Source organism: Pagrus major, chromosome 9 (assembly GCF_040436345.1).
Source record: "Pagrus major chromosome 9, Pma_NU_1.0".
Taxonomy (NCBI): Eukaryota; Metazoa; Chordata; class Actinopteri; order Spariformes; family Sparidae; genus Pagrus; species Pagrus major.
The window spans coordinates 13056229-13073598 of NC_133223.1; the positions used below are offsets into that span (position 1 = coordinate 13056229).

At 39.9% G+C, this 17370-nt stretch overlaps 3 protein-coding genes across 6 annotated transcripts; 1 reads left to right on the forward strand and 2 right to left on the reverse strand.

Moving 5' to 3' along the window:
* Positions 1–416: 416 nt before the first annotated feature.
* On the reverse strand, positions 417–3242 carry LOC141002698 (TLR adapter interacting with SLC15A4 on the lysosome). Of its 2 annotated transcripts, XM_073474080.1 has the most exons (3): positions 3191–3238; positions 3059–3102; positions 417–1652 (listed from the first exon to the last, which is right to left on the reverse strand). In XM_073474080.1, exon 3 carries the CDS (start codon positions 1648–1650, stop codon positions 724–726), a length of 927 nt encoding a protein of 308 aa, XP_073330181.1. In that variant the 5' UTR covers positions 1651–1652; positions 3059–3102; positions 3191–3238; the 3' UTR covers positions 417–723. The 2 variants fall into 2 exon arrangements, with proteins under 2 accessions (XP_073330181.1, XP_073330180.1); XM_073474079.1 differs by having other exon boundaries at positions 3059–3242.
* A 2373-nt stretch (positions 3243–5615) lies between these two features.
* On the forward strand, positions 5616–8960 carry LOC141002815 (uncharacterized protein C13orf42). Of its 3 annotated transcripts, XM_073474215.1 has the most exons (3): positions 5616–6044; positions 6125–6269; positions 8553–8960. In XM_073474215.1, exons 1-3 carry the CDS (start codon positions 5616–5618, stop codon positions 8795–8797), a joined length of 819 nt encoding a protein of 272 aa, XP_073330316.1. In that variant the 3' UTR covers positions 8798–8960. The 3 variants fall into 3 exon arrangements, 1 of the variants encoding a protein (XP_073330316.1); XR_012179659.1 differs by lacking the exons at positions 5616–6044; positions 6125–6269 and adding an exon at positions 8288–8421 and having other exon boundaries at positions 8553–8641; XR_012179660.1 differs by lacking the exons at positions 5616–6044; positions 6125–6269 and adding an exon at positions 8288–8396 and having other exon boundaries at positions 8553–8641.
* Positions 8961–10050: 1090 nt separating this feature from the next.
* On the reverse strand, positions 10051–16280 carry rnaseh2b (ribonuclease H2, subunit B). The gene is made up of 11 exons (XM_073473638.1): positions 16070–16280; positions 15727–15795; positions 14729–14836; positions 14560–14636; positions 13079–13193; positions 12928–12992; positions 12706–12811; positions 12333–12414; positions 10919–10964; positions 10529–10606; positions 10051–10205 (listed from the first exon to the last, which is right to left on the reverse strand). The coding sequence occupies exons 1-11, from the start codon at positions 16131–16133 to the stop codon at positions 10095–10097; spliced, it is 921 nt and encodes a 306-aa protein (XP_073329739.1). The 5' UTR covers positions 16134–16280; the 3' UTR covers positions 10051–10094.
* Positions 16281–17370: the final 1090 nt, after the last annotated feature.

The window sequence follows — 17370 nt, forward strand, 5'->3', positions numbered from 1 at the left end:
ATCATGCTCGTGTGAACACGTTAAATTTAAAGAGGGAAACAGATGAATGTAAAAAAAACTTTACACATACATACTAAGCCATCATCCAAGTGGAGTAAGAAAAAGAAAAACACATATGTGAGTGGAAGCTGGTGAGTTTATTCCACAGAAATAAACAAAAGTGGGGCATAGCTGATGAACCAATCCATTTTATTATTTTGGGTTGGTTTCTGAAATGACAGGGATGCTGTGGTCTTCTGCATTCAACCACAGAGAGACTTTTTTTTATATCAGATAAAGAAATGATAACCAGACACACAAAGTGTTCATCGTTGATCAAAGACGTGACCGGCTGCGTTAAGAGTAGGAATGTGATGGTGTTGATGTGTTGTTCTGTTTGAAATGAAGAAAAAAAAACCATGAGAGATCAGTTTCAATTTTCAGTTCCTGTTTTTATTCTCCTTTCGAAAGCCAAAGCTGCACAACAGCAGCACGCCACATGCACATATGCCAGTTACATGACTGCATATAAAAAGACGATTCATGAATAGAGCACTCTCTCCCTGGAGTTACTAATCACATACAGAATTTGCTTTCAACATCATCCTTTCAACAGCTCTTAAAAGAAAAAGAAATACGTGAAATGCAGTTATAATACATTTCCTTCTAGTTGTGGCTGATGAAAAACTAAAATGAAAGGCAGAATTGGATGACTGGGTTCCTGGACACTGGGGTAACTCCTCTTTAATTCTCTGTGAGCTGCTCCCTGCTCGCCTCATTTGAAATCTGCAGAAAGGGAGTACTGATCGCACTTGACTGCATGTCACCAGTCACCCGCAGCAGGACGCTGAGAACCATGTCCTTGGCCAGGCCGGCCTCCAGGTTGCCTTCCCGACTCAGCTGCAGAGTGATCTGGTCTATGCTGGTCAGGACCAGCTCTGAGCCCAGCAGGGGGCAAATGGGGCCTGGGTCAGAATCCCCCTCCCTGGCCATGTTCTCCATCATGTATTGCTGGTATACATCCATGAGTTTCTGCTCCAGGTAGTGATTCAGAAGAGAGTTGGAGAATGGAGCCTCACGCTCCTGGAACAAAAAGCTCCGATCACGGGTGCTCCCCATTCTCCAGCGATTTGACCCTCCCCTGAGTGGATGCAGAAGTCCCCCCTGAGACGTCTGTCTCGGAGGAGACTCCTCCACAGCTGGGAGGACATCGCAGGACTGGAGGAAGGGCCCTGCTGCCTGGCCCTCAGCGCCAAGCCGCAGCTCACCATCATTGGTTGAGAGAGGCAGCACCTGGTCACCTCCAATATGGAGGTCGCTGTAGTTTTGACAGATGCTCTGACAGGAGGAGGGAACCAAGAAAGGGGAATCACCATCTGAGCAAGCCTGAGCCGGGATCTCTATCTCTGGAGAGATCTGTCTCCCTGACTGGACTCTGTGGAGATCCGATGACTGCAGCGGAGAAATGTACAACTCCGCTGACACACTCCTGTTGTCCAAACAACCTGTCTGCTCGGGGGAATTGTGATAAACGAGTGGAGCGTGTCTGGTGGAGCCCGGCATGAGGGCAGCAGCTGCTCTCGGCAGCCCACATGTCCTCTGAGGAGGGAGGGGATCCAGCTCCCACAATTCACCATAGGTCATGCTCAACAGTCTGCCTTCACAAAGCATGGCTGCAACAAAGAGCACAACACAGACAATTTATTGTTTATATTCTATTGTAATTTTAATATTCAAATATCTGTTTATACATTTCCTGTGTGTGTAGCATGGGCGGGCTACTACATATCTCATTATGCAGTCCCTGTATCGTATAATGGAAATCTTGAACTGCATGTTAATATTCAACACTATCAGCATAAATGTATTTATTCATTAATCGTTACTGTTTATATGTAGGAACACATATAAAGCATGGGCTGTGCCACATACCACAGAATGTATAGCCTCAGTTAGTTTGCATTGACTGTCCCTATGTGTAGGAGCTGACCGATATGGTTTTTCAGGGCTGATACTGAGATCAACTTTTAGTAATCAAGGAGACTGATAACTATGGAAGCCCAATAAAAAATATTCAAATGGTAAGTCATAGTTACTGATTAAAAAAAGTCATTAATATGGGATAAAAAGCCCCAAAACTATCTTTTAATTTTGACTTTTTTCTCATATTTTTTTTTCACTCATAATTATGACTTACAATTGAAATATTTTTTTAATCAAAGATAAATTTTCATCTAATTTTTTTTCTTTAACTGGCAGATATGGGCTTCAATACATATATATCTATATATATATATATAGATAGATATATAGATATATATATCTATATACATATATATATACACATACATATATATATACATATATATATGTATACATATACGTATATATATATACATATATATGTATACGTATACATATACATATATATGTATACGTATACATATACATATATATATGTATATATATATATATATATATATATATATATATATATATATATATATATATATATATATATATATATATATATATATATGCAGTTAAAACATCTTGGTGTCAAATTTTGAATAACCAGTCATGTAGGCCTAATGTAACTAAGTACAACATTCATGTAGTGTATTTTCATTTTCTGCTACATTTATTTGAAAATTTCAGTTACTTTGCCGATTCTGATTATTCAGTGCTTATACGCTATCACTTGTGACATGTAACCAATCAGGTAGTGTTGTAGGCGGGACAGAGTGGTGACTGCAGACAGAGAAAGGATGCTGCATCATAACCAAAGTAGCACATTTTAAAATTCATTTATTTCATCGGCAATCTGACAACATAAAGCATAAAACACAGACAGTGATATCAGATAAGTAAAACTCAATGACAAACAGCAGATCTTTCAAGACTACATGAATGGTCTTTTATGAGTCTAATTCATTCAATTCCATATCAATTTGAGTTCTGTGTGTAAGAGGGTCAACATATTGATCTCCTAAAAGACATTTGTTAAACACAGAATAAAGGAAAGATCCAATAATCATGAAAATAAATCATACTCCTCTAAAAACAAACGCCATCCTACCTCAATCACAGACTCTCCGCTTTCAAGTTCCTTCCACAGTCTTTCTAACAAGGAAAAGTTAGAAACATTGCATTTTCTGTCAACGCAGGCGACCAACTGTGCATGTATGTGCAAGTGTTGTTTTATACTCACCCCAAGAGGAAGTGGGAATAGTCAATATTTTCTCTTTCTTCCCATTTCTGCATTTGGGTTAGTACTAAATACTCTCTAAATCAACATCTTAACAATATCTTCTGTAAAAGAGTTGTTTCAGACAGGCTGTGTACATTCCCCTCCACTTCTTTCTTATGTAAGTTATTTTCATTGTAGTCTTATGTAACAATATGCCTTGTTTGTCTTCCTGCCAAATGAAGTGAAATGGCAGATGTTTCATTCTTATGAAGGCAAAAATAATCTGTAAAAATGAACCGCAAAAGTTTTGTTTCTTTTAAAAAAGAAACAGGTGTGTGTTTGAGGTTAAAAGCAGAAAGGGAAGTCACATTTAATGTGAGCAAAAATATCAGGAAACAGAGAGCTGGACACATTCCTGTTTTCGTTTTTTGTGATAGGTCACATAGCACACAGGTGGTGTGTTAACTTAGACCCCTTAAAGCTTCACTCCTCTTGTTATCAAAGCAGAAGTGTGACTTCACGCTCAGTTATGTAACTACAAGTCATCACTTCCTCCTTGAAACTCAGCCTGCTCTTCAGCATGTTTAAGTAACTGCTGAATTTAGCCTCAGACGGCTTGATGACACTTTTTGACCTTTTACCATATTCTTATTTCTTCTCCTCTCTCCTCGTCTGGCAGAAACTTCTGAATGAATCAGTTATCTGGTGAAAGTGAAGGAAACTTTCAGACCATATTTACAGCTGGGATTTTTCCGTGATGGAAGTTCCCTGTCTGCATGTGCCTCTTGTATCGAGGGAAGCGCGACAATAGGAAACATGAGAGAAAATGATTTATTATTAATCAAGCGAGGAAACCTAGACATGAGTCAACATCATTCTATCACTTCTGGAGTTTATAACAACATCCGGGTCGTTTATACAGCTGGATTTGTTATTATGATCTTCATATAAACATACAAATTTGAAGATTTAAACTCATCCTCAGTTAATCCTGTGATATGTTCTTCTTTAAGGTCTGGTGGTGTATTAATATGGAGGATTTTAAAGGTGCACTATGCAACTTTTTTACAGGCCTATAAACAAACAGACAGAGCTCTTTGTACATGGAAGAGCAGTTTGCAAGAGCGAACATTATAAATGTACTATAGAGCTTTATGTTCACATTTGTATTTGTAAACCTTAGAGCAAAACAGGCTTGTGCTTTGAGCTTTGAGAACAAAAACAGCACATTTCCCATCTAAAAGTCCTACAGTTCAAGAATATAGGAATGGTGCCTACATTATTGTATAATTAAATGCATAATTCAATAAATAAATACATAATTATATATCAAAATGCTTAAATAAATGATTAAATACATAATTACACAAGTTATAATAAATAATAAATATGCAATTTTGTAATTAAATAATCGTGGCAATTAAACATTAAATCACATCATTATTTATTCATTTATTTGAGCATTTAATTATAAAATTATACATTTAATAAGCATTGAGTTATCCATCCATTATCTGAAACCGCTTATCCATTTAAGGGTCACGGGGGGGACATTGGTTGAGCAGCGGGGTGCACCCTGGATAAGTTGCCAGTGACAAACAACCATTCAGGCTCACATTCACACATAAGGACAATTTAGAGTAACTGATTAACCTAACTTTTTTGCATGTCTTTGGACTGTGGGAGGAAGCCGGAGTACCCAGAGAGAACCCATGCAGACACGGGGAGAACATGCAAACTCTGCACAGAAAGGCCCCGCATTAAGTTATATAGCTAATTATTAATTAATTTAGTTAATTATATATTTAATAAGCATTAAGTTATATAATTAATTAATCATCCATTTATTTTAGCATTTAATAATAAGATGATATATGTTTTTAGATACTTATTTTTATATTTGGGTTTGGCCCTTAAAGCCCTCCATATGTTAACAGGTGGATTCACGGCCACGAGCAGCAACACTTCAGGCCCAGAGCTGGTCGCATAGCTGGTGTTATATAGTCCAGTCCAGTGTGCTGTGAGTCAGGATATCTGACACAGGCCTGCTGCTCGGCAGTAATGGAAGCACACAGTGTCGGGTGACCGGCCCGTTGCTACAGCAATGTTGCTGAGCAACATCCGATAACACTGAAGACATGTTGAGATCAGGTTAGACAAGAGACTCACATCTGCCTCTGTGGCACAGTGCGCACAGCCTGCTGATTTCAGCACCCTGGACAGCGACAGGCCACAGTGAACAGCTCCGGTCAGGGTGAAAGGAGTTTGTTTGTTTGTTTGTTTGTTTGTTTGTTTGTTTGTTTGTTTGTTTGTTTGTTTGTTTGTTTGTTTGTTTGTCTATCTGTCTGGAGAGGTATTGGTTGGCCTTAAGAGACGAGTATGGATGGATGCTTGACGAACACTAAGGAATCTACGTGTGTGACCCTGAAAGACTCCGTGTAGAGGAATGTTCAGGAAGATCAACAATGCGTTCCGTCCAAACCATCACGGACACAGAGGACGGGATGGTTCCGGCGGTCCTGGCGGTGGGCTCCGGTCCGAGCAGGACTACCACAGCGCCTGCACCGTCCGGCTGGTCCGCAGCACCTCCATGCTGGTGGTGGGGGAGAGGAGTCAGGCACCCGCCGCAGGCTCCACTTTAAAACGGAGCAAGAGCACCGTGAGCATCGAGTCGACCTTGTACTATTATCAGAGACAAGAGGACCGGATATGGCTCTACTCTCAGAACCAGAACTGCCTCGAGTACCTGGAGGCACTTGTGGCGTTGAGACGGCAGTACACAAAGAGTGTGAGTGACTTGAAAAGCAGCGATGCCAAGGCCACAGTGTCCTCCAAGAAGAAGCCGGCCCCGCCGCCGCCTCACAGGGAAGAGCCGGTAAGATCACAGCAGCTATCAGAGAGCGCAGAGCAGGAGCTATCACACACAGATGTTCTCCCGTTTCTTTATAACCGCAGATATCAAGAGCCAAAGCCTCCGCGCCTCCGGTCCCCGCAGAGGAGGACACTTTGCAGTTCTTTGATGCGGTCATCGCCAGCTGTGACAGCGAGCCTCTGCGCAAACCTTACCAGGATGATGGACACGCAGATGTGGACTTCATAGGTGTGTTTGAAAACCTTCTCCCATCCCCAAGTTCAGATGCTGATACTGTCTGTGTGTCCTCTTCTCTGTCCAAGTCCCTGCAGGGTTGAGAATGTGTCCGGTGGTCTGGAGCAGGGCTTCTCAAAGTTTCTTCTGACACACATTTGACCGAGGATCCCTATTTGATGAGATTTTGTCCCGGGGTCCTCCATCTGCTATGAATTTTGTTTTGAGATGCTTTTAGTTTCATCACATAAAGTGTATGAGCTCGTGACCCAGATAGTCATGCGTTGTTGTGATCAGTGTGTCGCCCCTGGTGGCCCCCGGACCTCACTTTGAGAACCGCTGGTCTGGAGACCTGTAAATATAGAGAGCAGAGGTAGATTTACTCAAGTACTGTAAGTTTTACACACAAAATATTACATAACTTCATAATGCAATGCTTTACATACAAACCAACATTAAGTACTTTTACTCAAGTATTGTAATTTTAAGATGCTTGTATTTCCATTTTCTGCTTCACTTTCACTAAACTACATTTTAGAGGCAAATATAGACATTTTTACTCCACTACATTTGTTTGATAACTTTAGTTCCTAGTTACTTTGCAGACTGCATGCTGCATCAGAGCCAAGGTGGCAATTTTTAAAATCAATTTATTTAATTAGCAACCAGAGTGACAAAAAAAAATATTCCAATAAACAGAAAATGCTGAATATCAGATCTGAATATGGGCTGACCCACAGTCTGTACAGTACGTAGATGTAAATATATGTATAATTTACTTTTACATGCCAGAAAGTTACTTCTGATACGTAAGTTCATTTAATATCAAATACTTTAAGACTTTTATTAAAGAGTCACTACTGGATGACTTTTACTTTTACCAAAGTAATATTTTAACACAATATCTTTACTTTTAACAGCTGACATTAAAATGTTGCTTACACGTTAGTGTTTTAATAATTATAATAATAAGCCTACGCATATAAACATCACAGGGGCTGTTCATGTGCCACACTGAGTGCTGTTCTTTGTTTATTTCCTCCACCACCGGAGTGCGAAGTAACTTTAAGTATATTTCCTCAGGACCTGTACTTTACCATATACTGTAAATCTGAGGTACTTGCATTTTACTTGAGTATTTCCATTTTATACCACTTAACTTCTAGTCAACCCCATGTAATTGGATTTGATTCACCTCATCCAGTTACATTAAAACACCATATTAACACAAATATAACACTCAGAAAGGGGCCATTCATAGAGCACTGTTACTTTGGATACTTGAAGCATATAAAGCAGATAATACTTATTTTACTCAAATATTTTAAATGCAATACTTGTAGAAGTATTTTCTCTACTGTTGCTTTTACTTCTGTGATGAGCCTCGACTCACATTCACGGCACACCCACCCAGGTGTGTTCACTCACTGTGCCTGATTAGACCTCGTCAGCTGTGAGTGTACAAACTGAGCTTGACTGACATGTTTATCAGCTTCCTGTCAGAGTTGTTGCACCTGTTCAGGCAGGATAAATTACACTTTAATCATACTAAATAAGTATTATAACATGAGCTTGATGTTATCACAAAGTTCCTTGACAACTTCATCTCTAACTCTGCTCAATTCAGCCATTTAACAATTAAAAAACCACCTGTGTGGCGTTTCAATTTCAAACACGACACATCTCAAAGGGAAATATTGTGTACTTTACTCCTTTCACTTGTCAGTCGTAGTTACTAGTTTATATTGTACTTCGCTTTATATAAAGCATGCCATACTGTATATAGTAGTGCTAGTAGTTGTTGTTTGTAGCAAAAAAAGAAAAGAAGTACTTTGAGAAGTACTCAAGTTGGTTTTGCTGTAGTAGCACCCATTCCTTTAATCAAATGACATGTATTGTAACAGTGCAGGATTGTTATATCACTACTTTGACTTCAGTGAACATTTATTTTTGGCTCATCTCTGCAAGAAAAGCACAGGTGCCACTAATGATGTTAATCAGGGCTCAGCATGAAGCCACAGAACTGAGCTGAATCCAGCTGTAATTAGTGTTATTGATTACATCTGAGTGTTTCCTGCTTTGACATGTTCAGATGTAAGCTGTCTACTTCTTTCACCACTGGTTGGATGAGGTAGCGAAAAGGTCAAGTACGGTTGGAATATAATTTGTAAGATAATTTTTTATGCATTGCTCCTGGTCATCTGATAATCTAAACCAGCTCTCTTAGCTATAATCATTTGGGGTCTTGCAGTCCAGAAGTTGAGATACATAACAGCTCTCACTGTTCATTCCCCACAGTGGCCTCCAGCTCGGCCGAACACGACCTCCACTCCAACTGGGTCCTGCGGGTTCCTCGGGTCGCAGATGACTCCAAGCAGAAAGCGGTTCAAGATTGTGCCAAGGACAGCGCCCGGAGGAAGAAAAACCAGAGTGGGTCAACGAGTAGCCGACTGCGACTGCAGAGGAACCCGATCCATCTGCCCAAAGTGGTGGAGAGTGCATTCCAGACTCTGAGGTTCAAGCCTAAATTAAAAAAGCAGTGAAGCTTGATAGACATTTGAAACCTGCACTGCCACGCTGCTGACGTAGAGCTCCACCTGGTTTGTACAGGACAGACACCGTGCACTGCTGACGATCCATCCGGACATTAATACTTACATTAAACATTGACAGCAATTTCAATAAAGTACATTTAAAACAAGGCAACTCTTCTTGGTCCCAAGTTTTTCACAGCAGGCTTGCCCAGGTGTTACTAATAACATTAACAATGGCTCTGTTCTATTCACGTGTCCTAATGAGTCGTGACAGTGTGACTGATCCAATATGAACAATACCGGGACCCTGAAACTGAAGCAGCTAAATGGAATCCAGCCATCACTAATGTCATTATTTTCTCCTGTGACATGTCAAACTGTCTTATGTGATAAAGCCTTTGCAGTATTATTTGTTTCAGGCATTTTCTAAACCGTTAACTGCAAATTAATATGAATCTAAATGGAAATCTGTGATATGCACCACCAGGATGCCACTTTAAATGAGAGAAATGAAAAACATTTTACAGCACAGTCTGAAATAAAGTCTTTCATTCCTTCCTTCCGACATCTCAAGATTACACTGACCCTTCAGTCAGAGCCGCAGCATTTCTTTTAAGTGTGCCTTTGATCAGAGTTAAATGAGAGAAATGTCCAATATTGTGACAGGTATGGCATTTAAGGTGAGCACAGTTTATGGGTTCAGCTGTGCAGAAGGACTGCAGACTTTTGTGGCATCAAAGCCAACGGCAGAAAATGCAATGTTTCAGCCTTTCGGTGGCTGAGAGGTAAACATATTTCAGAGTGTTGCATGAATACCTGTTGATTTCAGAGCTAGGTTGAGACTCAGCCCAAGGATCGAGTTCACTGAACAGTTCAGAGCCAGCTCAGGTCGTTCTGCTCATCAATGCAGAGGATGAAACGATCTTATATATGAAAGGTATATATACCAAATTAGAAAAAAAACACATTTCTAACCTTTGACATATCCAGCAATGTTGAGATTTTGTCCCTCAAAATGTATTTTACGAGGAGGTGAATATATGTTTTTGCTGCCTTCGAGGCTCTGAATAGGTTTTCATATAAACCGATGATCCTCAATCTCTATCTGCATACTTATATACCACTGGCCTTTTGTTAACATGCTAAAACCTAACAAACATTTATCTGGTAACAAAATCAATCCTGCATAATCACTTGCCATTATTCTTTTCCGATCTCCGTCTCATCTCATTCAAATCATTTAAAATGAAATCAAACGCCTCAACATTTTCTTTTCTTTATTACAAAAACACAAACTGTACAACAACTACTTCTTTTCTGCTTTGACCTTGGGACTGAAGAAGGATGACATTGTTTTCATGCCACTCTTGTCCACTTTAGCCAGACTTTTCTGAGCAGCAGTCATCTTCTTGGGTGGCTGGAATAAGCGGGAGAAAAATCAACCTGATAAGTCAACAAATTTGCACATTGATGGCGCATTACATTACATATTGTGAACTTAAATTAAAGCTGAGAAAAAAAACACACTCCTACAAGTCCCATTGACCCAGAGGAAGCTTAAGGGAAGCAAGAGGAAGACTAGCAACACTAACAATCACTCAAGGTCTTTAAAGAAAAAAAGACTTGGAGATGAAAGCAAACAAATGATCTGTGAAGCCATTGTGTAATAATCAATGCTGCTGATCAAAGCCTCCAGTAACTATTTGGTCTATTCAGGCAGACTGCCTTGTACACACTCACTTTCCGAACAAAGTCTGCGCTGTTGAATTTGGTGTAGTCCTCTCCAGCCTCCACCGGATTGTCTGAAAGTTTCCGTTTCTGCCAAACGAGGAAGTAAGAAAAGCTTTTCATGTCAAAAAGCACCAAACTTTTTAACCATAGACACACGCCACTAGAAGCCGGGATGTGGTCACACTGTCGGGGACAAAGCTCTCATAACCAAACTTAAAAACACAGAAGTTCAAAGTGAGGATTTCATCTCTAACGCGTGATCAAAAATATGCAAATGCAACAATGTTAGAGCAAGGTGAAGGACTACAGAGAACATGCACAGCGCATTTGAAAAGCTGTCGAAGGAGAAGAGAGTAATGCTACAGACCTGACTCACGTCAAAGAGAGACATTAACGTACCTTTGAAGGAGGTTCTGTCTCCTTAGGGCTTGTGAGCTCTGGTAACCTGTGGAGTAGAGGCACACTTGATCAGCATCACCACCATACTTTAGGAATGATAATGATTGTAACTTACAAGTTGGGCTGAACAATTAACCAAAATATTATTAATATTAAAAGTGCAACATGTAAGACTTTAAGTTGCAAACATTCAAATCTTAAATAAATTGGCAAAAGACTGAAAAAAACAAACCAAATTTTGGTTCTGTGTTGTAGTAATGTAGTTCTTTGACATCTAGAAGTTACTTGGTCCTGCATAAAAAGATGAGTGCCACAGATGTTGTTAAACATAGCTTCAGAGCTGAAAAACCCACTTTGAGTTATTTTGACTAGTTTTTCCAAAGAAGGATTTTTTTAATTTCTTTGAAACTTTAGTATGTGAAAGTGCTGATATTCATTGCAAATATATAATAAAATGCAAAGATCTTACGTAACTCCTTCATTGTTTATGATTCTTGAAATTAGCTATTATTTGGTACTTTTAACTCGCTGTAATGTTACATTCAGTGGTTTTATTTCATCAGTAGATTTTAGTGCCGTGTTGACTTCAGGTTTTCTATCTGTCTGATACCTGTTGAGCCCGTTTTTCATTGGGTTCTAGAAATTTGCAAGCTGCACAGCTAACTGAGATAACTAGCTAACCGCCACTACAGTTAGCAGCACTTAGTGGTTACTTTGGCGATGCCCCCTATTTGTTTTGAGTATGAAATCAACAGGTGGCCAATTCTTACATACTGCACCTTTGATACATTCTGAATAAACAGCGACCACTGCTCTGTGCAGCAGCGGGGGGCGTGGCTTCAGCACTTCATGGCTCTGCAGACGGAAGGGCTCACGGGTAAGTAGACGTAAACAAAATGGCAGTTAGCTTAGTTAAACAAGCCTGGATGAGTAGGGAGATGTGGTCAACACAGGTTTCCTATTTGTCAGCAAGAACTGGAGGTGAGATTTTAAGCTTCTGTCAACAGCAGTGTGCTAGCTAACGTTAGCCTCAAGGGCTACAATGTTTAACATTGCTTGGCAATCGTAAATATCGAACATGTTTGACATTATCAGGGCGGCCCTGATGAGTCTGTGAGCAGTTAAGGGGACTTGAGACTGGATTTGTAAACCCCTCACATTACCAGATAATCTGTGCCGAACAGCATGTTTTAAACGGGCACTGCACTAGTACAAATGTAAATGAAGCGCTGTGGTGCTGAGGAGATGCTGGGGCATAAAAATAATTTTCTCATGATATAAAGAAGCATGCTTGTTTGGTAAAGACCATGGCTTAAATCATGACTCATATCCAATATCTGTCAAATTAGTCGCTATATGACTTGTTTTGCACATTGTTCAGCCCTACTTGTAGATGCTGGATGTCTGGACTTACTGCAAGTGTTTGAGAAGGGCTTTGCTCAGGTCTTCACTGATGTACTCTGATATCAGGCCATGGGCGTAGCGCAGGTAGTCCTCTGTATCATAAAGATGAGAGAATGAGTGGCAGTAATTAGATACATATAATCCTACTTTATACAGGTTGAGGTTGGGGAAACATTCTTTGGGGATCATAACTCATAGACGTAAACTATGCAATATTACTGCCATCTATTGGTCAATGTCATGTCTGCTGCAAAAAAGGAAAAATAGAAAAATATGGAAATGAGGCCTTTAAATGTCTTTTTCAAATGAAGGTAAAACTGGAATTCACACAACAATGAGATAGGACTTAAACAGTGAGGTGGCCTGATGTTAAAGCCACTTACCCTCAGGGCAGTCTGCCTCTGACTTCACTCTGACATATGTTGTAGATTTGACTCCTTCTCCCACAGAGATATTTCTCTTTTTGAGTGCAACAACCGTCCTCTCCACCTACATCGACAAGTAAAGAAACTGTATGTAATTCCACTGTGTGAAATAAATGGTGCATTTCCACACAGAGCGAACGGATATGTTTGAATTTCATATAAGATAGCTGTGATGATTACCTTTTTCTTCAACCAATTCATCGTCTTCTCTTGACTGTATCGATGGAACTTCAGTGTTCCCACCTCTGGAAGTATAAAACACAGCATTTAAACATTGCAATCAGTATAAGATTAAGAGTTTATTGATGTTAGCTTCAAAAATAAAATTCACCTTTTTCCTCTGCAATGTGGTGCAGGGAGGTCAGGGAACGTGTGCAGCTCAGCAGCCTTGAGCAAGCTGGGAATTCTTCATCCATAACAACTTGATCCACAGGCTGGAACTTCCCCTGAGTGGGAAATAAGATATTGTGACTTCATAAATAAGTTCATTTGGTATCAAACGGTCAGTCTGTTGAGACTCCGGTGCAGAGTTAACGCCTTCTGACAACTTCAGAAGGAGCCTTACATACATATTGTATCTTGTTTATTTGACTTGAATAGAAAAACCAATATCAGATGTCCTTGAAGGAGTGATACACGTGGAGCCGTCTCTGCACAGCATCTCCAGCTAAAGCAGCTCTACCCAGACCCGCTATCTACTGTTTGTAAGACAGGTGAAATCTAAAGCAACACAACTCTTTGGCTTAAAGATGAAACACAGCAATGTAGCCTGCCACCACATTATGAATACAGACCTTTTGCTTCCATAACATATCCAGAGTATATTTAATTAGATCGCTCACACAAAATGTGTGATGCAAAAAAGAATTGTCTTAAGCAATTAACTGGGAAAGTTTCATTGCGATGTCTATTACTTATATTGTTACCCTATTCACCATTTCTTGTTTAAAATGTATGGCGTTTAATAACACTTATCTTTAAAGGCCAGTTTCTAAAATTGAGTTTTTTCCTTGCACTCTGAGCCAGACATCTCCACTTCAGTGACACAAGTTTACAGTTTTATTCCGATCCATTTTCTGAAGGTTTTCACAGAGTGGTTTGTTCATATATCATTCATAGCCTGAGTTATATAACATTTAATTTCTAAAAACATGGCAAAAATGTTGTTTTTATGGCTGTTTACAGCATTTTCTGACTCATGGAGTGATACAAACAGACATATAAAATTCCCTCAGTAAAAACTTTAATATATCAACAAAATCAAACAAGAAATTTGAACCTGGCTTTGTCCAATATTCATATTCTTTTATGGAAATGTATGCAAATAAGTGTATATCTATTCAGATGATTCCACATTTTTATATATAAACATACACTTTTTTAGAAAACTTGTAGTACAAAAACTGTATCTTATCCTGTGTTCATGTAATGTGTGATGTCTATTAGTTGTTTCTCCCCCCTCTATCTGCCTGTAGTCTCTCCCCTTAACATCTGTCTCTATGTGTGTTAAATTAACAAGACAAATACAATACAAACAATATCTCTAAAGTTTTGTAATACTAACAAAGAGGTAAACAGATTTAGAGTGCTGTCAGGCTATACAAGAAGCAGTTTCATTGCACAATGAATGCAAGCATCACAATCTAATGATAACGTTCATTAAAAGGTATATCCCCCCCGTAGAGGGGATCACACTCTTACTCTGGCAGGGTATTTAAGGTGCAGAACACGACTGCTTTGCAGTTAAATAATCAGCACAAAAACATCACTGGAACAACCACTGTGAGATTAATAGAGATTCACTTTTCTTACCTCTTTGCCAGATTTAATCAAATAGGGCAACATGAGATAGAGCGGATCCATCGGTGTTACAAAGAGAAGTCTCCCATCTGTTTAAAAAAAAAGAGACACCCATGTAGCAGTGTTTGTAATTGTGATTAGGTTAGTTCAGAGTTACAGTGTAATGAGGAATGAGACCAACCTCTCTGTACCGTCTGTCCGATAAACCAGGAGTGGAAATCTTCTTCAAAGGCTTTGACCTCAAACAGCTGTACATCACCACTACTCAGCATATACAGAGAACCTGCATCTGCAGGATAGAAAAATGAGGAACAGTGTTACTTTCACTACCACATCTTCAAATGCACATCACACAAGATATAGAATTAAATAGCTGAGGAACCTCAGGCACTTTTGTATTTATTGTATTTTTTAACCATACGTTGACTCAATGTGTTACTAGGGCTGCAACTAACAATCATTTTCATTATCGACCTGCAGCAATTTCGATCACCAGTTTTATTTTAAATTATCAAAACTTACATTTGTATTTAGTTTCTCTCTAAAACGTTGGATGTGTCCCTGACAAACAAACTCTAACGAACATGTTGAATGTGTTTCCTTCCTCATTAAACATTTCCAGAGCCAATGTTTAAAGTTCTGAATTGTTTACACTGGACTTGCCAAATATATTGAAATACTGATTTTGATTGCTTGACACAGTTCCAATACTCACTGTCCACTTTATCGATATACTGTTACCAACTGTGTTTTCTGGCTCTCCGGCAGCACCCACGTAGGTCTGCATCTTCCAACTCTAAATTCATTTAGATGCCGTAGTGTTTCACACACATTATATAAGCCTTGTTACATTTATCCTTTATTAAAAAGTGTAAAATCTTATGCCCTCAATGTTGTATTGATGTTAAATAAAACAGATCCATGCACGGCTAGAGGTCAAAAACTTCCAAGAGAGCCTGAAATCATCAAGTCTTTAAATAAATAGGAATACCTTAAATTCCATGATTTCCCTTTTATAAATTCGTTGAGGTTTTTTAAAATGGACTGATGGTTGTACAAAACAGGTAATATGAAGACTTCACCTCAGCCTCTGGAAACTTCTGTTGATAAACCTCAGGATAAATAAATTGTTAGTTGCAGCCACATACGGATCTCGTTATAGTAATAAGGAATATAGACCTGTGGAGGGATTCCTTAGTCTCACAAAAGCTGGGTCAATGTCGTGCTTCTGTGTGTCGATGGCAGAGTCTGTGGACACCAAAACAAAAGTAAGATTCATGACAACTGAGAAGTTTAACACAAGTGATCAACGTTCATTCTCATTAGTAACTTATTCCCATGTTACATGCAGCTTAAGTTAGGGGCACGCTAACATAATGGATAGCAATTCTGCCTCTAGTCATTCAGTTTATGTGATGACAAAGTTATCAAGGTCTAACAACTTTGCTATGTACGTAGCTAAGCTAGCTAGCCTAGCTGGGGTTAGCTCAAACTGACAGTCTCGTCCCGCTGCTGCACCTACCTGCGGCGATGACAACCCAACTGTCACTTTGCACATTAGGTGTTCGCTTCTTTTTGGTGGCCATGTTGTGTAAAACAGCTTAAGGAGATGAGTTTCTGACGACTGGGTTTGTTATTCGTACAAGCTCGAAGCTTCTTGTGGCTAAAAACAGAGTCGGCCTCGCTGGACGTGATGGTAACTTTCTGCCTGACGACATGGGCTCAGAAAAGGCGCCCTTGCTCGGTGCACTTCCTGTGTTTGTCACGCAGGATAAAAACAAGATATTTATTATCGCGCTGACGGTTCATTTGCACCACGTTTTTCAAGCAATCGATACTAAACACGTTTTTAACACACATTCATACTCTGGCGTCGAAACGAGCTCAGAAATAAGCGAACAAGACGCAGTGGTAGACTTTGAAGTCACCCTGCTCACACTGTTTTGAATGCAGTGGTACAGTCCGCGGTGACGTCATGTCAACACGCAGTTCCTCAGTGAGTCCAGCAGAGGTCGCTCAAGAGCTTTGATAATACTTCCCTGGTAACGTTTGGCTCTGTCCTGCACAGTTCACCTCCCAGTCACTCAGCTCATGTCAGTGGTTTGGTCTTCACAGAGAGCCAAAAGGTCGCTTCACTCAGGTGCAGGATGTTTGGTGACCAGTAGTCCTTTGGCACACTGGCCCACAACAGATTGGGGGATCCATCTGTCCTTCAGTAAGAGGAGGGCATCTCTCCCTCTCCCTCTCAGGATATGACACTGTGTGTCCCAGTTGGTTTTCAGTGAGTCACTTGTTTTTTTCCCCTCCTGCACTGTTTATGTGTGTGCTCCGATGGAGATGTGTAGGATGTTTGTGTTGTGTTTTCACATTTGATGACTATAGCTGTGTCATCAATTTGTCTAACTGTTCAGGGGTCCCTCTGATATGTTCGTATGCGCCCAGCTCTTTTTCAAGATGTTGATTTCCCTCTCTCCTAAAGACACCCACAACACGGCTAATTAACAGGTTTTTAATTAGCTTGTTTTGGTAATGAGGAAGGGAGGGATTTGTGTGCTGGGTGACTGAGCTTTTAAACGTCGCCATACAGTGTCCCTGTGGGGAGCGGTGTGATGTAGAGGAAAACTAGAGTCTATGCAGGGTGACTTACGGCTCCGTGTTCTCAGGCTTGCTCATGTTCATGGCACCTTTTTCAGTTTTGTTTTCCTGCGTCACTTTCTGTTCTGTTTTTGTCCATTTTAAAAATAATGTTGCCTTGTAGGCCCATTTTCCCAGATTTGAGGAACATATACACCCTTTGAACACTGCCTCAACTCCTCCTTGAAA